Source organism: Etheostoma cragini, chromosome 1 (assembly GCF_013103735.1).
Source record: "Etheostoma cragini isolate CJK2018 chromosome 1, CSU_Ecrag_1.0, whole genome shotgun sequence".
NCBI classification, from domain to species: domain Eukaryota; kingdom Metazoa; phylum Chordata; class Actinopteri; order Perciformes; family Percidae; genus Etheostoma; species Etheostoma cragini.
In genome coordinates, this window is record NC_048407.1 from 12,855,345 (window position 1) to 12,882,791 (window position 27,447).

The 27,447-nt window shown below is 39.4% G+C and overlaps 1 protein-coding gene and 1 long non-coding RNA gene across 6 annotated transcripts in view; one reads left to right on the forward strand and one right to left on the reverse strand.

Moving 5' to 3' along the window:
• Positions 1–18: 18 nt before the first annotated feature.
• On the forward strand, positions 19–25,877 carry LOC117943977. The gene is made up of 3 exons (XR_004656467.1): positions 19–303; positions 14,966–14,968; positions 25,834–25,877. It is a non-coding gene; the product is annotated as an uncharacterized LOC117943977 (long non-coding RNA).
• The window catches only part of cdkl5 (cyclin-dependent kinase-like 5), a 33,134-nt gene continuing 8,228 nt past the window's right edge, over positions 2,542–27,447 (reverse strand). For 2 of the 5 annotated variants that reach the window (XM_034870395.1, XM_034870403.1), the window contains exons 4-21: positions 22,872–22,917; positions 22,650–22,786; positions 22,104–22,224; positions 21,893–21,952; positions 20,920–21,010; positions 19,431–19,533; positions 18,737–18,823; positions 17,982–18,062; positions 17,664–17,839; positions 16,102–16,979; positions 15,122–15,462; positions 13,090–13,191; positions 12,675–12,780; positions 11,352–11,487; positions 10,112–10,217; positions 7,964–8,125; positions 6,551–6,811; positions 2,542–5,752 (exon numbers count right to left, since the gene is read on the reverse strand). In XM_034870395.1, the coding sequence (XP_034726286.1) occupies positions 5,348–5,752; positions 6,551–6,811; positions 7,964–8,125; positions 10,112–10,217; positions 11,352–11,487; positions 12,675–12,780; positions 13,090–13,191; positions 15,122–15,462; positions 16,102–16,979; positions 17,664–17,839; positions 17,982–18,062; positions 18,737–18,823; positions 19,431–19,533; positions 20,920–21,010; positions 21,893–21,952; positions 22,104–22,224; positions 22,650–22,786; positions 22,872–22,917 (3,399 nt within the window). In that variant the 3' untranslated portion in view covers positions 2,542–5,347. The remainder of the gene's footprint in view (positions 5,753–6,550; positions 6,812–7,963; positions 8,126–10,111; positions 10,218–11,351; positions 11,488–12,674; positions 12,781–13,089; positions 13,192–15,121; positions 15,463–16,101; positions 16,980–17,663; positions 17,840–17,981; positions 18,063–18,736; positions 18,824–19,430; positions 19,534–20,919; positions 21,011–21,892; positions 21,953–22,103; positions 22,225–22,649; positions 22,787–22,871; positions 22,918–27,447) is intronic. The other 3 variants (XM_034870410.1, XM_034870418.1, XM_034870427.1) reach the window with 3 other exon arrangements.

Below are 27,447 nucleotides of genomic sequence, written 5' to 3' on the forward strand. Positions count from 1 at the left end.
TTGAATTTAAACATATGGTAACGCATTGATGATTTTGGTATTTGCATGTTGTTGTTTTTTATGAAAAGAAATACGTGGAATAATGCCAGACTTTTTCTTTCAATACACATGTTATTTCACTTCCTGTTTTCTTTTTTGTTTGTAAAGTCATTTTTACCTGTATCAATCGTCAGTGCTATACAGTGGGGCTCAAAAGTTTGGGAACCTCAGGTAAAATTTTTTATTAATGTGCATAAAGAAGCCGAGAAAAGATGGAAAATCTCCAAAAGGCATCAAATGACAGATTAGACATACATATAATATGTCACAAAAATGTTGATGTTATTTCCATCATTTGCACTTTCAAAATAACAGAAAACAAAAAAATGGTGTCTGAAAAAGTTTGGGCACCCTGCAGAGTTTCAATCATGCATCGCCCCCTTTGGAAAGCTGAGACCTGACAGTGTCATAGATTGTTCTTAATAATCATCTAGAAAGACCAGGGGATGTCAGTCTTAAAGTATTAAATGCCCAGACTCATCTGACCTCGCCCCAACAATCAGCATCATGGCTTCTTCTAAGCAGTTGTCTAGAAAACTGAAACTGAAAATAGTTGACGCTCACAAAGCAGGAGAAGGCTAAAAGAAGATAGCAAACGGTTTTCAGATGCCAATATCCTCTGTTAGGAATGTAATTAAGAAATGGCTGTCATCAGGAACAGTGGAAGTTAAATCAAGATCTGGAAGACCAAGAACAATATCAGACAGAACAGCTTGCAGGATTGTGAGAAAAGCAAGTCAAAAACCCCGTTTGACTGCACGATCCATCCATAAAGACCTGGCAGACACTGGAGTTGTGGTACACCATTCCACTATAAAGAGATACTTGTACAGATATGGTCTTCATTGAAGAGTCATCAGAAGAAAAACTCTTCCACGTCCTCACCACAAAAATCTGCATTTGAAGTTTGCAAATGAACATATAGACAAGCCTGATGCATTGTGGGAACAAGTTCTGTGGACCAATAAGGTTAAAATAAAACTTTTTGGCCGAAATTATCAAAGTTTCGTTTAGAGAAGAAAGGGCACAGAATTTAATGAAAAGAACCTCTGTCCAACTGTTAAGCATGGTGGGGGGGCAGTCAATCATGCTTTGGGGTTGTATTAAAGCCAGTGGCACAGGGAACATCCTAAACACACCTCAAAATCCACGGTGGATTACATCAAGAGGTGTAAACTGAAGGTTTTGCCATGGCCTTTCCAATCTCCTGACCTCAACATAATTGAAAAACGGTCAACTCAGTGCGTGACCGACAGCCCAGAAATCTCAAAGAACTGGAAGACTTTTGGAAGGAAGAATGGGCGAAGATACCTCAAACAAGAATCAAAAGACTCTTGGCTGACTACAAGAAGCGTTTCCAAGCTGTGATACTTGGCAAACGGGGCAGTACAAGGTATTAACTCTGCAGGGTGCCCATACTTTTTCAGATACCATTTTTTGTTTTCTGTTATTTTGAAAGTGTAAATGACGGAAATAAAATCTAACTTTTTGTGGCATATTATATGAATGTCTATTCTGTCATTTGATACCTTTTGGAGATTTGTCAATCTTTTCTTGGCTTCTTTATGCACATTAATACAAATATTTACCTGGGGTGCCCAAACTTTCAAGCCCCACTGTATAAAGATTGAAGAACGGGAAATTCAATATTGTTCAGATGTGGATTGGTTTTGTGGTTTTCTCCTGTTTTTTTCTGAAACAATTCAATTCAATTCAGTTTCCCATGGCGCTTTAGGGATATTGTTAGATCTCTAAACTATTTCATTAATTAAATAAATACTTGTGTCATGTCAGTTCTTGTGTTGTGTCCGTCTCTGCTACAACAAACATATGAGCTGTTAAAAATGTACAGTTGGCTTTTATTATGAGACCCTATCGTTTTTAAAGTAGAATGGTCAGTATAGATACACTCTATGATTTCTATTTACACCCTGTAAGAAGTGGAAAACTGCTTAATGAAAAAAAGATATGGTGATCGAGGAAACACATTCATGTTTGTGGACAAAAAATCTTCTCATCTCAGTTGTCAGTGTATGTGACTTGCTTGGGGTTGAAGCCTCCATTTCTATCTTGAAGTGTTGAGTCAGTGAGCTAATATAAGGCTTCAGGGCACAGGCAAGGCAAGCTTTATCATCACTTTGTCGCAATAATGATATAAACAAACCCATGTCAGCAGTCATTTACAATCATTAGCAATCAGGATTTTCAATAATACAAAACATAGGTCAGTTTTACTGGCCTTGGGTCATGTTCAAGGACATTGAAAAATAAAACAAAAAGGTATTGCAAAGCAATGTTGTCATATTCTATGTGGACACTTCTCTTGCTTAATCACAGTCTCCTAATGGAAATCCTCTCTGTGCTATATTTGGCTCTAATTTAACTAGCCACTAATTTGGCTGGTACAATTGGCATCATTCTGAGTCTCTTTCTGTATGTTATTGCTTTCAGTCAGCTGTGTAGTCAATTGGTTCATTCTTTTTATATCTTTTTCTGCGTCCATTGTTTTTTGTTTTTTTAACCTTTTGACAGATGAGAAACAAAATACATGAATTTTCTAAAATTCTCTTTTTAGTCCACAGATGTCAAAGAAAATTTTGCACAAATGCATCCGTCTTTCTTTCCTTTGTTCCCTCCTTCTGTGATACAAACACTTTCCTTCTTTATTTCAAGCTTTAAAGCCACAGAGGAAGAAGAAGGAATGAAGGGTAAAGGTAAGACTGAAAGAAACATTATGCAGATTTTTTGCCTAGGCGACTAATAAGGTTTTGTTCTATATTTCTTTTAATTATACATATAAGTCACAAGACAAAGTAAACAATTTTATGAATAACCTAGTTAAGTAAAATCATCCCTGATTGTAATGAGAATACAGCAGGAAAACAAAATTCTGCTTTACAAAAGGCATATATAAAAATGTTGATAACAGAAGCTTTTAAAATGCACACAGAAGAATCTAAAGTGAAAAGTTAAGTATGGTGTTGTTTCAAATCTTTCAACAAATTCTATAAAAAAAACAACCAACAATGTGTTAGTGGAGCCAAAACAGCTCTGCGTTAAAACAACAACAAGAGGCGTGTTGTTTCAGGTAGCAGTGAGACTTTAAATAATTTATTTTATTTTATTTTATACTCTATATTGATCCCCAGTGGGGAAATTACAACTGACAAACTGTTTGTTAGAAAGCAATACTGTACCTTTTCATGCACACATGGAAAGATGTCAGATTGAGTGGGCTACCAGTGCAGGAGGGGGCTATGGTGCCTTGTTCAAGAGCACCTTGACAGTGCCCAGGTGTACTGGCATCTCTCCAGTTACCAATCCAAACTCCATACTTTGGCCCGTGCGGGGACTTGTACCAGCAACCGTCCTGTTCCCAACCCTCTACAGACTGCCTACTAATATATCCACCCCAAATATTGTATATAAATAGGATCCAGAGGGTCTTGTTTGAGTGAGAGAATAATCTGTTTAAAGGCTTATTAGATGCCAAAACACTGCACAGCAGTGTATAATACTCTGAGACAGGATTTTACAACACTGAATGTATCACTGTGGAAATTATTTTATCTATCGTCTAACATTTGTCAGACAGAAGTAAAACAGCTTTCACATTACAGGTTACATGTAATTTAATACAAGTAATCTACCATCAAGGTGCAAAGGTTTTAAACCTTTTTTGCCTGCAATCATGAGTTGTTTTGCCGGAGCCCCCTGCGTTGGCACTCCAAGTCTGTCTCTCAATACTTTCAGCCTTCCCAAGACAGATTAATACACATTTGGTTCCGTTGTGAGCATTTACAGCAGCAGGATGGTGTATGTGTGACCGTTTCTAAATAAACTACAGAGCCCATGTTCATACAAATGAAGGAACATGTCAACCAGTACCACAGCGTAGGTCACTTATTAATAGTGTTTGGACAACAATATATGGCACAGAGCAAGATTCACTTGTTAATAGGTTTGATTCATTGTTGGTTTTGATCTTTTCACGGGATTTGTCGACATTAAGACAACATTACATTCCACCAGACTTAACCTTTCAGATCTTAAATGTTATAGGTGAGGTATGCGTTTTTTTGCAGAATGCGCTCCTACTGTCTTGCACGCTTGGATGTTGTATTCTGGTTAGTTGCCACCAATGGTCACAACGGTCTTGATGTGCGTCACTTGCTGTTAAGGCTGTAGACAAATCCAACATGGCAGCACAGAGCTGGAAAGCTGTTGTGGCTGATAAATGAACTGAAAGACTTAAAGTGGGGCTTATTTTAAAAATGGGGAAACTAAGAGTGGGACACAAAGTGAAATGACAATTACTGTATGTAAAACACAGAGCCTAAAAGTCTCACTCTGGCTGTTCTGGTACCGAACCCTGTTGACAAATAACCAACTTGTCACAAAACTTCAAAACTGATGTCATGAGGGTGATGTGCAGATTTGTAGGTAATTTCCAAGATTTCTTTTGTCCACTTTGGCCAAAAGTATTCATCAATATTTTTTTTTTTTTTACATTTTGATGAAAAAAACAGAAGAAAAGGTAAAAATAACATAACGTGAAAATCTGTTAATAACATATCAAATTGAACAAAAAAGGACATTCAACATTATTAAATATTCCTTTTGACATATCGTATTATCAACACATAAAGATCTATGCATTTCTTTGTGTCCGAACTAAAGCTCTTGCAATTACACATTATTCTATATTACCTTATATTATTCCCATAAAGCCTACATACTGTGTCATTTATAGCTTATATCCTTGAATTGAAAACAAATAAATATTTAATAAATAATGTTGATATAAATCTTTTTTTTTTTTGTTCTTATCAAATATCCGAGCTTGAAAAACATTTGAGTTTATTGGCCACCGGTGTGACAGCGGCTGTGTCATGTGTCTCTTGCTGCAGTGTCCTGTTAGCAGAAGATGGCAGCAAAGAGGCCTCGTGGGCAGTGTCTCCTTGACAGGAAAGATCAGCTTATTCTAATGTTCCTTGTTAACCTTGTTAAGTAGAGAGAGACTAACATACAACTGATACAGTACCGAGAGGGAGAGGGCACTTTTCCTGTCTTTGATTCCCCAAACAACACTATTACTGGTGTTTTTGATAAGCCTTTCACCATCTAGTCTTTATACATTTCAGAGACAAGATCACCTACAAATTACTACGTTTCTGAATGAGGATTCGATCCAGTGAAATAGGCTTTCATGTAAACTTCCACTACAGTACCATGATGTCTGCGTCCGGCAGATGCTTTCCAGGATGGAGTCATGTTGGAGGTGGTGTGGTTTGAGGGGAGGAGGGGTTTACAGCGCGGTCTCCTTCAGGTCGTTGAGGTTTGGCATCCTGGTGCGGGAGGCTCGGGTAAAGGTGGGTCCGTTCTGCCCCGGTTTGATGCCCAGCTGTTCGGGGGTGAACTGAGCGCCCTCCGCCCGCTGTAAAGCGGACACGTGCCAGCTGGACTCGATCTGTCCGGGGAGGGGGTAGCTGGCTTTGCGGCTCTTAGCCTGGGCGGAGCTGCTCACCCCGGGGTGCCCCCTGCTTTCACCGTGCCCTCGACCCTCGGAGTAGCCTGCTTTGGAGGAGGGCTGAGGCGGGTTGGGGAGTGGGGCTTGGAAGCGCAGGTCAGGAGGAGGAGGAGGAGGCTGTCCTTGATTTGAGGAAGAAGGGGAGAGGTGAAGCAGCCTGCGGAGTGACTTGAGGGGTTGACTCTGTTAGGAGAGAAAGAGTTACAGTTGATGATGTACAGTAGAAGGCTTCTAAATTTTACTTATTGTTTTTTTCTTCTTGTCTTAGTGTCATGAAAAGACCTAACCCAACAGTGTGTTTGTTTGTCTCTCAATACCCAATACTGTCCTACCCTGTTTGTGTTCATTCCTACTGAAGATGTAAATAATTATTGCAGGAATTGTATACATCCTAAGCATGACATGAAGGTGTTTTACAAGGCCAATTCCAGTTGGGGGCTATAAGGGGCTGTAATGGATTTAGATGGAACTTAACATCCCACCCTCCTTCTTTATTATTATTTAATTGATTTCATTTTACTCTATTGAATCAATCTGATTAAATCTATTAACATGTAATAAGTATAAGTCGTACTACCTGTGTGCAAACAATACATTTGTGACATGTTACCTGAAAAACCGATGACATTCAAAGAGGCTAGAGTGAAACTTTTATATCATAGTGTGCATAAGTGTCATGGTTTTCATTGAAAAATACTTTCTTTGCCACACTTCCCGGTAACAATCTCTGTATTTCTGAATATAATATCTCCGTTAGGCATTTTTTAACATGTCATAGGCTATTATATTCGGTTTGAAGTGTTAGATGCAGAACCACTTTGTATGACCTCACCCACAATTTTATTAGACACAAAATGTACGTCATAAAACAAATTTCTTGTTTTCTTGAATCATAATAAGAGGCTGTTTGGTTTAAAAAACAACAAAATGGGAAATAAAAAAAAAATTCAAACTAAAGTCTCCAGTATGTAGGCTACATACCTGAGAGTGTGAGTCCACTGGTTTGTCTGGAGGCCAGTCATTCACTCTCTCTCTCTCCCTCCCTCTTTCCCTCTCTCTCTCCCTTTCTCTCTCCCTTTCTCTCTCTCTCTCCCGTTCTCTCTCTCTCTCTCTGTCTCGGTCCCGGCTCTGTTCCCGCTCCCGGTCTCGGGATCGCTCACGGTTTTTCCTCCTGCTTCCATGATGAGAGGATGACTTGGAGCTCCTTTGCAGGGACAGGTGTTCTTGTCCGTTACCAGGAACCTGACATTTCCGAAATAAAAACACAGCGACATAATTAGAAGTTATTAAAAATATTTACTTAAAGTAAATGTTTATTCTCTTCACGGCGGGGTTACCACACTCATATTCATGACACAGCACTGCTCACTCAAATCACATCTCAAATCCCGGTAGGTTCATGCACCCCTCTGGCAGAACCAGACAAAGCACAAGGAGGTGGTGATGGTGATTAGTGATGATGTTGTGATTAATACAAAACGGGTTGTGTCTGAGTGGGTTTGCACAAACTATTATATACAGGACGGTTGCATCTAAGGATTATTTTCATTATCAATTAATCTGTTGGCTGTTTCTTTTATTTCTAGATTAATAGTTAAATCATTCATGGCCGTCACAATATCCCACGTCAAGTTAAAGTCTTCAAATGTCCTTTTTGTCTGATCAACAGTTAAAAAAATAAGAGGGTTACGTTTACAATGTAAAACAACAAAAAGAAAATACATTTTATTATATTATTTATGATATTTGGCTAAAATGATAAGTCAATTATCAAGAAGTTAGATGAGAAGAAGTGTTTTAGAGGTGCTGGTCCAGATGGATTTTGTTACCTATGGACAGAAAAAGGCTACCTTTTTCCACGTTTCACATCTTTGTGCTAAGCTAAGCTAAGCTAACTGTCTGTAGCTTCATATTTATGAATATATTTATTCATTGGCCTTCTCATCTAACCCTCGGCAATTAAGTAATAAAGCACTTTTCTCAATTTCTTTCTTACAGTACAGAGTCCATAAACGACTGCAGCATGAGTTTGGGGAAAATGCGTAAGAAAATGTGCTTGTACATGCATTGAATATGTTCATGATGACTGATGTGTTATTTGAAAAGAATGAGTCTCAACTTGCAGAAGTATTGGCCTCAAAACAAACAGCACACATTTCCCCCAATGCAATGTGAATACAAGGTGACATTTGACACACATTATAGCAAGGACATAATGGATGCACAGACACCGTGCAGTATTAGACTGAAAATGTATTTGAAATCCTTTCAATTTTGAATATTTCTCAGTCAATCAATCACCAATCATTAAGTGCTTGAGAAGATTTCAAACCAGGTAATTCTGGTGAGTGCAATGCGAGTTAACATGCAGCCGTAGTGTTGGGGTTAGATTACTGGTGAGGCAGGGTAGGGCGCGGGAGGCTGGTGTTGTACCATGGGCGAGGCGACTACAGGTAGGACTTTGACAGCTGAGTTGTGCTTTAAGCTATTCTTAGAGCTAAAGAGGGGGAAAAGACTTTTCTTGATGCTGGGGTTCCTCCCGTCCTCCATGTCCGTCTGTGGAGCAGAAGACGCACAGCCACAACTCTCAACACAAAATCTCTGACAGCAACAGAAAAACAACTGCAACACCTGATCCTTAACCATCCAAATAAATACAACTTAGCAATGATACAGAAAAAAGAATCAACAATAATAACAATTTAATTGTTAAGATAAAAGAGAAAACGAGTGGAGATTCAGACCAGGACCTCAGTTCTGATTTATTACTACTTGGGTCTTATTTTTGTAATTTTGGAAATATTTGTTATAATAATGTTGTGCTATCCAAAGTAATTGGCATAGCGGCATCATGGGCTGATCAGACAGGTTGTAAACAAGCCAACATTTGTTGAAAGGTTCTGAAATACTTTGCATGGCCATTTTTTCAGAAAGTTTATCTAAATTCTTAGATACATTTAGATGAAAACTTGTCTTGTGAAGTTGCACAACTTAGTTTAGTATATAAGGTCAATGGTGAGATAGGAAGTTCCACCATTGCTTGGAGTGAATGGGATGACGAGTGTTGGCCATTGGCCATTGCCCTTTCAAAATGTATTGGCACAGGCTTTTACCTCTGCTATCTCCATCAATCAGCTGATTAACTTCCTTGATGCAAGGTTGTTTTTTGCTTCCGTCACTTGTGTTAACAGTTTTAAAACTCAGGCTTAACAGCCCTGGAAAGTGAGCTACATGCAGATGAACAGCACACCACAGTGCGTGTGTGTGTGTGTGTGTGTGTGTGTGTGTGTGTGTGTGTGTGTGTGTGTGTGTGTGTGTGTGTGTGTGTGTGTGTGTGTGTGTGTGTGTGCCTGCTCCTCTCTGTTGCTCTCTCTCCAGACACAAAAGAACATGTGGAACAAGTAGGCCAATGTCATTTAAAAAAAAAAAAAATCACAAACTACAGTGACACTCAGTGATATCTCAATAAATATAATGGACAGGTTTTGATATTTCATCATTATCATTATTATAATCATTATGTAAAAAAATGGGATGAGAGAAACTCCAGGAGAACAGCAGGCGATGGAAAGGATAACAGGGGATGCATATTTGATCATTTATCAGAATCAGATCATGTATGTCATGTATAATGTCTTTTATATGGTTTATATCAGATTGTCAGTGTGTAAAACCTACGACCCTAGATGAGTTATCCAGAACAATAACATATTGATACCAGCATGATTAAATTGAAAAATAGTCCTGAATTATTTGTCTTGAATGTATCTTTAACTTGTCATGTGATATGCTACTTCAGTACATGTCAAACAAATATTGCTGGGACCACTACAAGTGAAAATGTAATATCTATATTCACATTACAGACACCACCAATATTTAACCCTATAACAATGTGGCCACAATTAAGCACATAGAGCATCCGTGGTCCAGCCATACAGTATACAAGGTATTGAACTAGTTTACAATCTGTCTGATTGTGTGACTGCTCATGCAGTCATGCTCATTCAGGCCCATCGCACTTCGTATGTCGCCATGTTCACAGATGAGTACAATGTTATTATTACCAACAAGAATGATGGCAGAAACTTTGAAAATTAGACCCATGTTTTAACAAACCAGAATTACCCTTTAACACACTTGGTGGTTAATAATACAAAAGCTCTGCCCTCTACTGGGCTCCGTGGGATATACACCTCTCCAATCCAGAGTCTGTGTTTTAATCAGGCACGTCCTGATTTGCCAGCTATGTTTATGCACATTTCAGCACGTGCTCGGTGCTCCGGATTGGCCAGGAGCATACCCTACGCAGTGCATTAGAAGATGGAGCTGGGGTTATAAAACTAGGATTATAATACATGACCTTTGTTCACTAACACAGTAATTCAGGCCAGTAGAAACTGATGCTACAGATAATTATTTTCAAATGAAAAACCTTCTGATTTACTACCCACTAAAATAAACTTTATAAAGGGAAACAACACATTGAACCAAAGGATATATGTCTGAGTGTGTTGGGGGAAATTACTTAAATGTGCTTACTATTTGTGTCTTCTTTTTTTTCTTTTTAATGGCTCTGAAGAAGCCTTGTTTTTCCTTCTCTTTGGTAGGCTCAGGAGGATTCATGACCATTGCTTCTGCAGCGTTCCTACGTGGCAAATGTGGAAAAAAATGTCACATGACTCATGTTTTTAAATACAAAAGAAATTAAAATCATAGATTGTGTAAAGAAACACCCAAGTAATTGTTTCTTGTTCACTTAACATTCGATGTGCACTCTTACGGTTCATCAAAAGAAAGGAATTCTTTTTTATCAATTAAATTACAATGTTATATACTTGACATGTTTTTGTTGTTTATTTTCACCTTGTAAAATCTAATAGATCTTAATTAGTGTTGTGACAGACCCTATGTGACAGGGCAGTGAGGAACATTAGTGAGGTAGCTTTAGAAACACTAATCTTTATTCTTCACTACATGTCTACTTCTAAGGTCAAAGTACATCGTAGAGAAGCCCAGTTCCTAGCAGTTTAGAAAAGTGACTCACAATTGATATTAATTTCAGAGGTCACACACCTCTGGAGCAACTAGGGGTTAAGTCTCTTGCTCAGGGACACATTGATTGATGTATAGCAGTGTGGAATCAAACCCGAAAGGAGGGAGAGAGAGGGGGAATGGCCCGCAGCAAAGGGCGGTAGAGCAGAGTCCAAACCGCGGATGCTGCGTCGAGGAAACCTCTACGTGTGGTCACCTGCTCTACCAGGGGAGCTAGCCAGGCGCCAAGCACACGACTTTTAAGGACATTTTGCTATTCTCATTTTGCTATTCTCATTTTGCTATTCTCATTTTGAACTCGTCAGTTTTAAACATTTGCTTAAGGTTGTGAAAACAAACAAAACCATTTGGTTAGGTTTAGGAAAAGATCATGGTTTGGCTTAAAATAAGTTTGTTACGTACAGTTAGTTAGGCAGTCAAGATACAAAAAGTCAACGTTAACTTTTGATTTCACACGGGACGCAAACAGCATCTTCCTCCCTAGGGGATTTTGTCGCTCTTTATGCCACATCTAAATTTAGTTAGTAGAGATTTAAAGAAATGACAAGGGAAAAAGAAGAAGAAAAAACGTAGTAACAACACGCTTGAGAAATTGACTTGAGAAATTGGGATGAAGTGATATGGATACACTATTTGGTGACACCAGGCTGAAATGCATTGTATTGTAGTGCCGCCTGAACTCACCATCCAGGAAAATGCCATTCCAGTTCAAATACTAAATTCTCACCAATCAAAAGCCGTCTGGCGTTTGGAGTGGTTGACCATGGCAACAGGGTCTCCGGGTACTACAGGTATGATGGGCCCTCGACCCTGCCCAACACCGTCATGGAAAGAGGAGGAGTTGTCTGGTCTCGGGGAAGGGACTGAGGAGACACAGGAATGAGAGACAATTATTAAAAGTCTATATCTCTGCAGATTTTACTGAGGAGTGTTGGTTGGTTCATTTAAAAAAGACAATCTGCCTCGGATGTTTTTAATCCGTGATGTGTCATGTTATTCCACAATGTTTTATTTTGCTGTAAACGCATTTTCCAAAATCCACCATGTCTGTCTTTTCTATTAAAGCCCAGGTTGAAGCCTCTTTTAATTACTGAGTTCTCCCTGTATAATTGTTAAAACACTATTTAAAACGGCAAGTGTAAAGATACACTTGTTCCTTGATCTTAAAACCAGACATTTTCAATTGATCTGTCAGAGACCCCGACATTGTGTGTCAAACAAAGGTTATCCATTTAGAAAAATGCATGACTAAACAAATATAGAAGTCCAGAAATGCCCTAAACCAAGGGTCTTCAAAGTTATTTAAGCCAAGGACCCCTTGACTGAAAGAGAGATGGAGTATATTGTATAAAATGAAATGGCAGTCATTAAACTGGGCCTACAATAACAATAACCCAACATAACAATAGCCTAATAATTGTTACAAATCATACACGTGGCAAAGTGAATCCTTGGCCTAAGTTACATCTTATCTATAGACCAGTAAGCCTATCATCAGTGGGATTTTTAAATTAGCTAATAATATGTAAGACTTTTTAATTTTTGAAAAGATTAATTTAGAGGCCCCCCTGCATTGATTCCAGGGGTCTCGGACCCCCTGATGAAGATCTCTGCTTTTACCATTTCCTTTTGGTACTTTTTGGTTTGTTTATGTCCTTCTTTGGTTTATAAAGCGCTCATTGGTTTATACATGACTGCTTACTGTCCCACAGGGTAAAAAAATATAAATGAACAAGCATGTGTAAATATGTATATGTATATACATATAGGTATAAAATGTATATGTGTATACTGTATATATATGTGTATGTGTACGTATATATATATATAAACATAGATATACACACACACATATATATTTTTTATTTTATTTTATTCTTTTAATACAATACGTATGTGTATTTTTATGTTGCCTTATGTTTCTGTTACATCTTGTCTTATTGTCTAATAACGGAAATCATTTTGAATTGCTATCCAAAAAATTGTGCCTTTATCTAAAAATTTCCTTTTCTGTTCCCACACTACACACATGTCGCTTAGTGAGAACTACCTCGGTAGAAGCTGCCTACTCTCCGAGGCATGGACTCAGTGAAGATCATCCGGTTCTCCTTGGAGGAACCTCCATCCTCGCCATGAGGGTCATGATACATGCCGACCTAAGAAATACACACATGATACGGACGCACAAATACACACATGGGCACAGGACCATACAAAGTTCCTCAGTATCGTCATATTTGTGAATGATAATATCATCTAATCTCACTTCATTTCTTATCGTTAGCTATCACATGTTTTGCTGGCTCACATCACAAAACAATCAGGACAATCTTAGAGCTTTACAGTGAGGTTACATTTATACCAGCGACAACGTGCAGTGAAGCTGTAAAAACAGAAAAAGCTATGGAAACCAGCGGTCAGAAGGCTACTGTCTGTGTTCCTTGAAGGAAGTCAGGGGGTCGGACCTCGTTTTTTGAGCGCTGTGTATGAAAAGCAGCATTGTTGTCCCTCGTAGAGTCTTTGATGGGGACACAAGGGTGGCTCATGTCATTAGGGGACTGTTCGCTCTGTTGAGAAGACGGACAGGCCCAGGTCAAAGCAGACAGGGCAAGCAGTATGAAGCTGTGGCAATGAAAATGTGAGACAGTGACAGTCCCTGCACACACGCATTAAGTCCTGAAATACCCACACATTTACAATACGTGTGTTGAAGAAAAGATTCACCCTTAAACACTTCAACACGTCAGGGAACGTGGTATTTATTCATTTTTAAAGATAATTGTTTGGGCTTTAATTGATAACACAGCTGTAGTCGGGAAAGGGAGTAGGGGACAACATGCAGCAAAAGGTCCCAGGTTGGAATTGAACCCTGGGCACTGCGGTAAGGACTGAGCCTTGGTACACGGGGCATGCACTCAACCAGGTGAGCTACCAGGGCGCGCCATTGTATTTATTTTTGTGTAAGCACCCAATTTTTCTCCTGCTTGAATAGTTTCCAACATGTCTCAGATTGACTTTCAATAATTTCTAGTTAAAAGCTTAACTTTGTCACACACTGTTCCATTGGTGAAGAGACGGAGTTAAAATGGCAGGTTATAGTGAAAAAAAGCTATAATTGTGGTCAAACTCCTGTGGGCCACAATGCCTTCTGTGTATTCACGCCTCTTGCCTTGATCTTAGGTCCGTTACTTATGATCTACCTTTTACTAAACGATCAGTAGTATTTAAATAGTTTTCCTTTTCTAACTTTGTGGGTCCCGAAAGACACTCATGTCCTCTTGAGCTATGTGTTAGCTCATGTGTTAGAGAGAGAGAGAAAGAGAGAAAGAGAGAGAGACAGATGCACAGCAACTACAATAATGCCTAACTATAATAATTATAGAAATGTGACTCACAATAATTTGCAGTGGGTACAATGAAATGATTTGATGTACAGTGGCAATTATGGTACAGTAACAGTAAAGAGAATAGAACTATGACTAATACTAATAATAATACTATCTGTAGGGGTGGGCTTTGAGCATGAACACGGCAGCTGCTGCCACGATACAGGAGTCACCACGGTCCAGAGATATCTGGGAGGCGAGAATGCACAAGGACTCCGGGAAGGAAACTAAGTTAATATCTCACATTCACGGGACATGAATGTTTATGGATGGAGCGAGAGAGAAGGAGAAAGAAGCTCAGTGTGTCACAGGAAGTCCCCCAGCAATCAACCTATAGCAGCATAACTATAAGGGCTGTTCTTTTAAGCTTTATCAATGAGGAGAGTTTTAAGGTTACTCTTAAATGTGTAGAAGGTGCCTGCCTTCCAACCTAAACTTAAAGCTATAGTTCCACAGGAGCTGAAGGCTCTGGCTGCCATTCTACTTTTGGAGACTCTAGAAAATATAAGTAACTTTGCATTCTTGGAGCGTACTGGTATTTTTTTATGATATATGAGGATGCATGACCATTTACCCATATTTTCTTTATATAAAAATATGTATTTTTTACCTATACATTTTAATGTTGGTTTAAAACCATCTCTACAATGACAGAAATATCATTCTGGTAGAGAATACTCAATCTGAATACTGAATCTAAAAAAACTAAATACCTATAGTTATTCAAAAATGTGTTCTGTATATTATAGTAGCTTCAGTCTTTAAATTACTGAAGACACCAGACCTCAAGAGTTTTCAGTGTAAGACAGTGTGTGCTTTTTTAAGGATGCACTGTGTTGCGCTGAACTAATTAATGAACTAACCTTAACTATTATTCATAAGGAGGTGTATACTTATCCTGACTGAAATGAAGTTTGGGATGTTTGTGAAACTATTTTGGCCCAAAATTATAGAGATAGTAGTCATGAATTGTCTACATTTAGCTTTTTGTTGAAAGATATTCCTCATCGTATGATATAATTGACCCATTTTTACAGTTTTAGTGTCAACAAGTTAGGGTGAATGTTTCCTTTAACTACCAAACACACTCACAGGACTGTCTGCCACTAACCCTCGTCATGTCATCTGTGCAGTCCTCTCTCGAAGAGCTCACTGAGTGTCCAGTGAGGGTGGTCCGGTGCTGCAGTTGGGGGGAGAGGAGCTGTAGGCTACTTGCACGTGTCGGTATTGCCTGCCCCGGTGGAGGTAAGCCCGCCATGCCGCCCTCAATGCCGTGTGGTCGGTGGCGCTCCCTCCTCACGTACATGGAGTGGCGTTGAGGCCGTTGTTGAGATGAGAAGGGTGAGGTGTAGCCAAGACCGTAATGGTAAGACTCATGTGGGGAAGGCAGAGTGTGAGTGGAGGGCATCCCTGCTCCGCCCGGGTCTAAGAGCTCCGGAGCACCGGCGTCCTCTGAAGAATAGCGCAAAGATCAAAGTCATTAGATCTTCAGATAATGATTATTTTCATTATCGATTAATTTGCTATTTTATTTGATCAATTGGTCAATCTATAAACTATGTTTGCCCATGACCAGTGTGACTTCTTCAGATACTTTCTTTTTTTCAACCAAAAGTCAAAAAATCTAAAGTATTTAATTTACAGACATGTAAAACAGAAAAAAAGACACATTTACTTAAATGATTAATCAATCACGATATTGTTGTCAAATATTTTTTGGGGTATATTGACTTATCTATTAAATAGCTAATAATGTCAGCACTACATGTCAAAGTTGTCCTTTGTTACGTGACAGCCACTATGATTGCTGCAACAGACACTATAATTTACAGGGAGATTATGAACTAGTTCCTGAAAATGCCTTGTTACAGAAAACTCTCCTTGTTTTGTTTGGTTCCCGACCAAAAGACAAGAAATGGTTTTTTTTTTGCCTTTGCATTAGTTTGAGATCTAGTGTGTGATGTACTTGATTTAAATACTTTGAAAGACCTTGAATTTTGAAAAAGAGGCTGGTTGAAGCCTAAAGTCAATTCTTAGTTCAGTGGGTAATGAAGATGTTTAGTTGAATACAAATTTGACTGTCAAACCTACCTGGTGCTAAAGTTTTATGTCTGGATTTGTGTCTGGATGAGGAGTCCAGTGTGCTGCTCTCCATGCGGACATTGCCACTGCTACGAGAGGCGGGGCTATGCCCGGAACGATCACTGTGTCGAGTAGAGGGGCTGCCAGGCGGCCCCTGGGGACCTGAAGGGGTGTTGAGGTCTAGACAGCTGGCGGGGAAGAACCGGGTCCCGGGTCCCACCCCTGCCGTTGTATTGGGGTCATCTTGATGGATTCGACCATCGCTGAGGTTCCCTACAGATTTTGCATCACTCAGCCCACTGTGGCTCTTGGACAGGCTGAGATAAGAGGCTGAACTCTTAGAAGAAGAGGACATGGATCCGTGGGCAGAGTCGGCCATACTGTGGGTATGTCGGCCATGTTGCTTCTCTGCTCCAGACTGCAGTGTGTTGGTCTTGCCTTCCAGGAAGGTGTGGCGGCCTGCCTGCTGCTGCTGCTGCTGTTGCTGCTGCTGCTGCTGCTGCTGCTGCTGCTGCTGCTGCTGCTGCTGCTGCTGAGAGCGAGAGGAGCTGGGTTTGCTGTGGCTGTACTTGGCCCCGTGTCCCTGGTCCTGCAGCTTTGGGGAGGGTCCCAAGCTGAAATCAAACTCTGTCTTGCCTTTGGCATCTTTGGGACTGAGGAGATGTGGCAAGTTGTTGTTAGTCAGGTCTTTGTTGGATGAGGCAGAACGATTGAGGGTCTGGGACATGTACTGGGCCTTGGGGTGGAGCGTAGGACTTAAACTGGTTGGGGACGGTTTGTTACCGTTGAGGAAACTCTTGTTGCTGAGGTGATGGAGGTCCCCATGGCGAGGGAGGCTGGAACATTCTTTGCTGCCGGAGCGGCGGCTCGTGCTCTTAGTGTGACTTCTGGAGGGACAGATGACACTTGTATTATAACTATTAAAGTCCTAATCTTTGGGAATGTTGCACAAACTTACACAAAGAATTATTCCCTCGGCTCTTTTTCCAACAATCCTACTACTAATTGAACTGTTCCGTCTCTAAAATCAACTCTTAAATCTAAATAAATCATTGGATGACAGATCTTCACTTAGGAAACAATGCTTGTGTCAAGAAGCAATGGTTGCAACCATTATTGCAAATTGCTATGATTTATTCAATTCAAAACAGAGAACAGTCAGAACAAAAAAGTTAAAAAACTGCTTGGATCTAGTTCCACCTAAAAGTCAAAAACAAAAAATCCCGATGGCATATCTTCAAAATATTCTACATTTAATAATGAAACATATCTTCAAAGGGGGAGCAAGTCTTTGTAAAAAAAAAACGGATTATTATCCCCACGGAGAATCAGTTCCCCACGCATGGACGGTGTATTATGGTCATATACCTGTAGATAATAATTGATGCAAAAAAACAAAGATGCAGATTTCACTCACTGTGACTATTGTTTGTGTTTAAGTTGTTAATCTCACAACTACAGTTCTCTGTAGAGAGCTGTAATCAGGCTCCCAGCTTGGGTTGGATAACATGATGACATGAGATGACTGCAAGTAGAAGCTATGACAGAAAGTAAAATGAAAGAAGTGTGACCTTGTGGGAACTGTGTTCTCTCCATGATGGTGTGTTTTCCTCTTGGAGGAGCGCGGTGGGTTGGGAGACGCTGGTGAAGGCCTTTCTCTCTCTGCCTGCCTCAGAGGCTGGAAGGCCGGATGGTTCAAACTCTGCTCTGTCAGATAACGCTCAGTCGGGTTGAGCAGCAACAGGTTCTGATGGGAAAAGATGTGCATATGTTTATCAATACCGATATCAACTATTGACAAAGGTGAATAGTAATATAAGTAGATAGATTAAGAATGGATGAAGTCATGTAAATTCCTTAATATAGATTTAGAGTTTGAGTACACTTACCTTCATCAGATCCAACATCAGACCACTCAAGATGCCTTGGTACCTTCTCTCTAAAGTCTGAGGATGAGTAACTGAGGGAAACTGACACACACACACACACACACACACACACACCAAATCTTTATCATAACTGAACTTTTGTGTGCACTGAAAATGACTATTACGATCTCCAACATACAGTTGATGTTCTTGACAGTAAAAGCTTTCTCTCAGTTCTAATCACACAGAAATATATCACTGGATCACTAAACAAACTACCAAATTTCCCTCTCTCAAACACACTCACGCGCGAACACACACACACACACACACACACACACACTCACGCGCTCGTGCGCGCACACACACACTCACACACACACGGAAACACACACAGACACTCACACTCACATACTCACACACGCACACACGCTCGCATGCACACACGCTTGCTTGCACACACGCATGCACACACACACACACACACACGCACACGCACACACACACAGTCCTGCTTCGGCCTTCTGGGACATTTTTTTCTCACTGCTAAACTGAATCTCATGAGTCATAGCAATCCACTCAGTCATGGTACTGGGAACACTGCCACAAGAGAGAGAGAGAGAGAGAGAGAGAGAGAGAGAGAGAGAGAGAGAGAGAGAGAGAGGGAGAGCTAGAGATAGCTGGATAGAAAAGGAGAGGAGGTAAAAACAGAAAGGAGGGGGAGAAAAAAGAAGCAAAGAAGACTATAGAAAGGATTTAAAAGAAACATTTCCTACCCTGATTCCATGAAAGCGAGGGTTGTTGTAGAAAAGTTTCATCTGCTCTGCAGGGAGTGTCCCTAAAACCTTTTGAATGGTGAAGAGCTGGAGGTAAATACAACGAAACAGCATCACAGTTAATAGCGTGACAGTAGATTTCATTCGTTCACAGACGAGACTCTACTATGATGATTCTCTGATAGAAACAAGCCTAATATTCTCCTTTAGCTCTGTTTTGCTCTTCACCAAATCCTAAAGATATAAATGTCTCTTTAGCTGATTATTTCTCCATTATGTTCAACATTTAGTCATTGTCTGTTATCTGGTAACATACAGTCACAAGAGCTTTTTGACAAAAACAACTGGAAAAGTAAAAACAACAACAAACAGTGTTCCAGTTGCTTGTTTTATCAATGTGAAAAAAACTCAAACACCTTTCCTGTCCAGGTGTTAGGTCCAAAGACCTTTGATTCTATCTCACAAGGATTTACAACACTGATTTACTCTCACTTGAAAATGTCTATTTTATTACATTAGAAAGAAAATGTTTCATTGTCAAACTGGCTCTTCGTTAGTTACAGACAAACTGTAAACTCCAGATCAAAGATATAAGATAAAGAAATATTATAAATGCTCGCAGTGGAGGATCTACAAATACTTGCATTTAATCGTTCAGCCTACTAACTACTGGACTTCTCGTTTCATCACCAACCTGATCTATCTCACTTTCCCCTGGAAACAAGGGCTGTCCGTCACTCAGCTCCCCGAGGATACACCCCACCGACCACATGTCCACGGCCTTTCCATAGGGAGCCCTAAGATGGAAAAATAGATGAAATATTATTTAAAAATAAAGTGATGATGATGCTAAGGATGATGTTAGGAGGGGTGGTTGTGCAGTGAAACAAAAGAATAAATGCTGTGTTTCTGATGGAGACGCTCATAAAGAAGATGGTCATTTCTGAGGGAACGGAGCTGAAGAGTATGGTGAGAAATGGCGAGAGATCTGGCAGCGGAGAAGCAGAGGAGTTGTGGTGTTGGAGGGAGAGAGTATTTGAGTGGGCGGCATTCAAACGTTGTCTCAATAAATGTTCCAGGGCATTTACTAAATCAGGCTACAGCAGTGAGGCTAGATGACGTTCAGCTGTCTCCAAGCTAGAATGGACATTCTATGCAGCAAAAAGCATCAAGAACAACATGAGAATCAAAAACAACTGGGAAACAGAAATTTGGTCTCGGGGTTTGGTGTGTGCTAACATGTAATGAAAATGTCTCCATACTGAGAAGCGCTGTTTTGGGGAAAAGAGTAACATGTGTTTGCCCTGTAATCTGATGAAAAAGATGAACATGGAAAATATTATACAAAATGGTTTATGGGACGGAACTTGTGCACAAAGACGCACAGAAATATTGTAGCTTTTAAAAAAATACTAATAAATAAAACTAAATTGACAAAACAATAGAAATACAATATTACATTGTCTTGACTTAAACGTTGTTTAGGGTCCAATAGACTTTGAGATCCTTAGGCTGGAACTCTTTAAATAATCGTCACTTTTCCAAATTTTGTGATTTTGAATTTAACTGACGTTTTAAGTGTTCCTCTATTAGGGCTGCTCGATTAGAACAAAAGTCATAATCACAATTACTCATGACCTTGGAAACATTGTGCATTTATTTAACTTAAAAAACAAAACTTCTGACACATATATGCCGGAAAATTCATCATGACACATCTGGGTTCTTTGGTCTCAGTTTGTAATGACTGGCACACTAGTGGGTCGCTTAATAAGTATTAGTTAAACTTTTTTTTTTAAGTGTATCTTTTACTTTCATTCACTCTTAGTTGACCAACGACTCAATTAAAATTTTTAGAGCCATAGCTTTGTTACCTTACATAATAATAATATTCTAATGACTTCTTCTCAGTGAGTTTGACAGATTTAGAATTTGGGTAAACGAAAGCACTGGTATTGGATTGATAATCTACTGGTATCCTGAATATAGGTATTGGAATCACTGTGTTCCTGTCTGATACAGTCTTAAATAAAAACTGATACAATGTGAAGATAAAAACATAATTTCAGAGAATGATTTGTTACGTGATTTGTAACCCTGACAGAATATGGCCCCTTTCTCTTTCCTCTTGTTTCTCACATAATGTCCTATACACACAAACAAAGACACACAAACAGACTCACCCCAGCAGCAGCTCAGGTGAGCGGTACCACCTTGTAGCCACATACTCAGTGTAATTGGCATCTGTCCCTTCAGACAGGTTACGAGCAAAACCTGAGCCAGACATGAAAATGAATAAATCCTAGACATAGTGATACAGCATTTTAGACATCCAGTACTATGTGATAAATGGTTCACAAGTAAGAATAAAGTGCAATCAACACTCAAATTGTTTGGACAGCTACAGTAACAACATCATCCCATGTGACTCTAATTAGTTATGTCACTACAGGCGAGCTATGAGAAATGGTGGCCGAGAGTCCATTTTAAGCCTGAGAAATCACAATAAACTGAAAGCCAGCTCCAACAGTGAATAACAAACAAGTCTCACCCCAGCTGACTCTGCAGGATAGTTTTAGCCAATTATGCAGAGCTAAGGGACTGTGTGATTTTTCAAATACAAAAATGTAGACTATACCTGTGAAACTTTAAAATGACCGAACTATGGTGTATCAATACAATGCATTAGTAATTTACAAGGGAAACAGGTGCTTAACATTAACCTGACTTTCTTGAAATATAACTTTAGCAGATAAATTGTGTTAACAACCCCAGCGTAGGTTTTATAGAGCTAGTTGGCTGCTTCCCAGTGGCAGAATTGATCCTTACAACTTACAAGGTGACACATCAATGGTGGGATTTTTCACAGAAACCAAACTGGCAAAACAGAAATCACAAAGTAACTGCAAAATTCACATACATTTGACAGCATTTGGATGAATCTCCACATACAGCAGAATGTCTAATAAATCATCAGTTAAAGCTGACACGTCCCTTAAACAAATACATCGATTATACGAGCAATTAACATTTATTTGACAAGGCAAACCTGCAAGAGCCTGTGCGGTTTTACTGCACTACACATGCAAATCTCAACAACTCAACATGACAATATAGCTGCTGTAAAGAAACCGAAGGAGAAGACCAAAGACTCACCAAAGTCACAGAGTTTGAGAACATCCTCCGAGCTGATGAGGAGGTTCTCTGGCTTGATATCTGGCAGGGAGAGGCAGACAAAAGCCAATACATTGTTATGAAACATGACGTAAAAACACCCTGGTTTTGTCCGCGATTTTGAGAGTGAGACCTAATACCAGGCTGAGTGACGATGATATAGAGATGTAAATAAATAAGATAAACTCCACACCTCTGTGTACAATCTCATTTGTGTGACACCAGTTGATGGCTTTGATGAGCTGGTAGATGTAGCTGCGGACTTTATCAGGCGGAGCACCATTGGGCAGTTCCTCTAATAGCTCCAGCATGTTCTGCAAACCACAAAGAAAGAGCTGGGATGAGAGGCTGCAGGTTTTGGGTAAAACACTGCTCAACAATATGAATGTTGTTGATCTATGTTCTACATCATTTTTACAGTGGGGTATCCTCTTCTAGGTCTTGCTTTTCTTTTTAAACCCTCACCAGGGCAGTGAGATTGGTTGCTAAAGTGACTGAGTACAGTATGAAAATAAAACCTGCCATGAAATAAACACTTGGCTGGCTACCCTGGCAACACAGTGGGGAATACCCTTATTCACCAACAGCATAGTTCATATGTTGCCATGGTGATGGTTTTTTTATGCTTAACTGAGCAGTTCCAACATCCTGAAACTTGGAGACTAGATACAACAACGGGGTGGAGATATGTAAGGGCAAGAATGAATGTGTGCAATAATAAGGACAGTGGGAAGCTGACCCTCTCAACATATTCAAAGACAAGGTAGAGTTTCCCTCTCCTGCGAAAAGCCTCTTTCAGCTCAACGATGTTGTCCTGCTTCAGTGTCCGAAGCATCTTCAGCTCCCGTAGCGTCGTCTCCTTGACTTCCTCATTTTCTGTGCGGAAATTAAAGAGACACAAATGATACCGCTGTTCCTCTTTCTCTCCCTCCTTCTCTCCCCCCTTTGCTCCTTCACTCACCTTCGCTGTCTTTGAACTTCTTAATGGCCACCAGCTCATTGGTTTCCTAGTTTGTGTTAAGACGAAAGAAAAGAACTTACTTACAAAGGCCATGCGACTTTCTAAGATAGACAGATACGAAGATTCATCAAACAGTAAAATCAGACTTGAGAAACAGTTTTTGTCGAACAAAAGGTCAAAAGAGAATAAGAAATACTTAAATTTCCCACTTCTACCACGAACAAGAGAAAAATGGTGTCCGAGTTGCTGGCAGTGCCAACACAAGGGCTAGTCTGTGTGCTCCCTATTTATTTACCACAGCGCATATGTACACAAAATCCGGCACATCCTGATATACATCGTAGGGTCTCCTTCAGCTTCTTGCAGGTTGCTTTATTAACCTTGGATATTTTACAAACTGATGTGGTTGCAGATTCTGAGATTTAAGTAGCTTTGATTCAAAGGCTGCTAGGTTTTATTGCAGCTTTTCACAGGTCAAGATGGTCATTTCTTGACTTTAAAAACAGGACCAAGTCTTCATAAAATCTTAATTAATTACTTCATTACTGGATCTATTTCTACTCGCTGCATCCATGCTGGAGTCGGGAAATTAGGCAACATGCATCAAACACAAATAGAAATCATGCTTTCACCACGCTTTTCTTTTTCAGTGGAATACATAGAGAAACATCAGGCCATGAGCTCCTTATTACTAAAAATAAGATTAATAACCCCACTGGACTGTGTTTAAGCTCAGTGTATAGCTTAACCAAAAAGCTAAATATTATTAAAACTATAAAGCAACTGAGGGGTTTGAGGTACACATGTTTATAACTGATGGGGGGGTCAACATTTTAATACTGTGTCAAAGAGTACATGGCAGTCTGTTCAGAGACCCGGACTTTGATGGGTTTTGCCCAAAAACTGGTAAGGAAAAAATACCAGTTTTTTATGGGGCTTTTTATGAATCGTGCAAAAGTTTATTTAAGTTTATGAAAACCCTGACAAGGAAATGTGGAGAGAGAATGAAGATGGATGTTATGGATTTTCAGAGTAAACACATTCATAACTAAAAACCTGTGAGTTAATTTTTAGCGAAATGCATATAAATATGTCCACATCCTTGATTAAATGGGAAACCGTTCTATTCAATCTTAACGCTGGAGCCTGAGGCTGTAGTCCTGGTCCGAAGGGATTTACAACATACAGGCCAGTCTCAATCTATCCTCTGCTCCTATCAAGTTTCTCTGTTGTCCTTTTGTTTTCGGAGGGTCAGACAACAGAGTCGGCCTCAGTAATGAGAAGAGGCCACGTGGTGATGAGCTGCACGTCGCTGCCAGCGCTCCTGTTCACACAAACCAATTGTTTAACTGAACACAAGTGAATTACATGCAAATGGCAAACTGGGAGATTTACTGTGTTTACCAGGCAAAATAAATAAATCAAAAAAACAGACACATACAGCAAATGTGATATTTCAAGCTCTGCGGCAGCACCTTGCAACGTGCTGATGATGCTTGTGCTCATGTGTGGCGTCTCTGACCTCAACTGATTGACCTTTTGAGCTACTGTTAAGTCAGCACACCTAAAAATAGCCTCAAGAGTGTTAATTTTCTGCTGATGGCATTAGCAGCTCCCGATTTTCAAGTTACCCAAAATAGTAAAGCTTGACCATTTCAGTCATTAAAACCATGGCATGACAAATAATTAAATAATAAATAAAGAGACTACCTGTGTCATAAAAGTGATGACGTTGCTGCTCTTATCTTTTCATATGAATTCATGTCTGTTAGCTAGAGGTCATCATAATTATGCTAAATGGGAAAAGTGGTAATTATTGATGGGTCCCATTGAGGAGCCATTTTGTGAATGCTAAATGAACGGCACTTATTTTGTGCTTTTATATCTTGACGGACAAAGCGCTTTCCAGGCCTTTCTTTTTATCACCTCAGTCTACCCCAGTGGTATAGTCTATGTGATATATAGGTATACATAGTGTGGGCTCTAGGAAAGCTCCAGGATTTCAATATACCCACTTATAAATGCTCAATGACATGCAAAAACATACTTTACATCATATTTTTAATATATTTTGAGGGTCAATATGACGATATCTACATTTGACAATTTTGGATTCAAGTATGGTTTTCGCATTTTTCTTGATTTATCAGGTAGTCAATAAGACAAAAATAGGTGGTGCAATGGATATGACACATGCCTTTGGGGGGGAGATCTGGGTTCAATTCCCACTGCAATACATCGACTAACATGTCCCTAAGCAAGGCACTTAATTGCTCCAGAGGTCTGCAACCTCTGATGTATATAGCAGTTGTAAGTTACTTTGGATAAAAGCATCTGCTAAATGACATGTAATAATAATAATGAATATCTATTAATAGTTTCTCACACTATTAACCCAGGGACAACTTACTTTTCCAGAAGATGTTCTATCTTAACCACATTACTGACCCTATGCTCTTCAAAGTCAAGAAAAAACTCATTTAAACAGAAGCAACTAAAAATTATTTTCATCACTAACTAATATCTTCTATCCATCTTCTTATTTTTTGATAATAATTTAGTACATGTCAATCAAAAGTAACTTGTTGATGTCCTAAAATTGCTTACTTTGTTTTACCAACAGTCACAAACCACATTCTGTATTCTGATAACAAAAGTTCTAAAGCCAAATCCCCAGAAGATGCACTACTGATGAATTTCCTAGTGATTAACTTACCAGGAATTAATTAACATCACTTAAGCACTACAATACAACATCGAGACCAGGAGACACTGGCTAGCGGGTAGGTTGAGCTATTGTCACTCCCAACACACAAATTCAAGATAACACATAAGCCTCCACATACACACACCCACATACGCTAATACAACACTTCCATAAAGTGGCAGAACATTGCACAAACGCCAGCACACATTTACTCGGCTAATTAAATGTCCCATCAAAGCATACTATACTGTTAAGTATATATATATATATATATATATATACATACTGTAAAAGATATACATAATATATACAAGGACACACATTTGTAATGCATTGATTTCTAGACAGTTCGATTCCCTCGACCATATACAGGTCTGCTGTCAACTTCTAACAGGGTGACCCATTTACCATCAGCATAGTCTCCATCTTCAAAACCTCCCTCTGCATCTCTCGCCCGTACACACACACACACACACATGCATGTACACACTCATGCACGCACACACATGCACATTCTCACACTCTCACTCCCTCTGCCACCCTTTTCTCTTTTGCCCTGCTTCCAGCTGAGAAAAGTAAAAATAACTGCTCTCTCGCTGCAAAGCTAAAAAGCTTTTATTGGCATGGTATCTGGCTCTACATGTGAAAATGAATCCCCTACTACTGTTACATAAGTAGGAAACTTGTCTCATCATGTTCTTAGTAACTTAATTGAGAAAAGACTCAACATAACTACTCTTTGACAGCTGGTAACTAAATATTTATGGAATGGTGATTCGCTGGTAACCAAATTTGTGTACGGGTCAACCCGTTCAATCAAATCTAAAATCAAAAACAAGTATGAATTCAGGTTGTTGGCTTTGGTTTGTTTGTACGATGCAAGCATGAAAACCTATTGTGGTTCGGCCGCAGTATATTTTGTGTGGTACAAAAATAATCGAGGAATTGGTTTTGTTTCCCAGACTCTTTGCTTTCATTTTTCACCTAGTAGGGGAACAATTTGACCCACTTCCCCGTGCTTTCATGAAACAGATAGAAGTTACCATCAATAACTAGAACCTTCTGTCTGACCCGCTCTCTCTCACTCATCACAATAGCCTGTTAGATACTGCAAACAAATAACAATCAGTAAACCAAGTCATTTTTGTATATCTACTGTACGTATAAAAAGATCTTTCTAAACTAGTGTTATATAGACTCACAAATGCAGCTTTTAATTTTAAACAAAGACCCTTATCAGAGCACAAATAATTGAGCGTTCTCTACATAACAGACAGACAACTTTGGAAGACGAGTGGAAAAATGTGACACATTCCACATTTCCACATTCACAGTAAGTTGCATTCTTCATTTTGTCTCTCCCGATAATACAGATTATCCTTTATAGTTTCTCTTTGATCTGCCTCTGGTTGCAACTTCAACTCTAACCCTCATGTTCTGCATACCATGTAATTTTGTTCCAGTCTCAAGAATGAAAGCGCTTGTATATTTAGAGTGTCACTCAATGTATTTAATTTATGGCTCATTTAAAATTTTCATGAAACATAGCGTTGAGAAAACGTGGTCAAGTGTAGGTTCTAAAATGAAAGAAACATGCATACATGGCACGTAAGGGACCAAAGGGCAAACACCAAGCACTCAGAGTACTCCATAATTAATGAACACAGTTTACGTTAATTTCCCCTTCATCTGTCATACAATGCCTGCAGTAACAACCTATAATTGTTTGCAATAAACTACTTCTTTGAACTTTATTCTACACATACTTTATTTTCACCTAAAATTAAGTGCAGGAAACAATAATGAAGATAAAAATGAAGATACATTTATTTTTTCTTACCACATTAAAATAGCAGCAGCATTAAACAT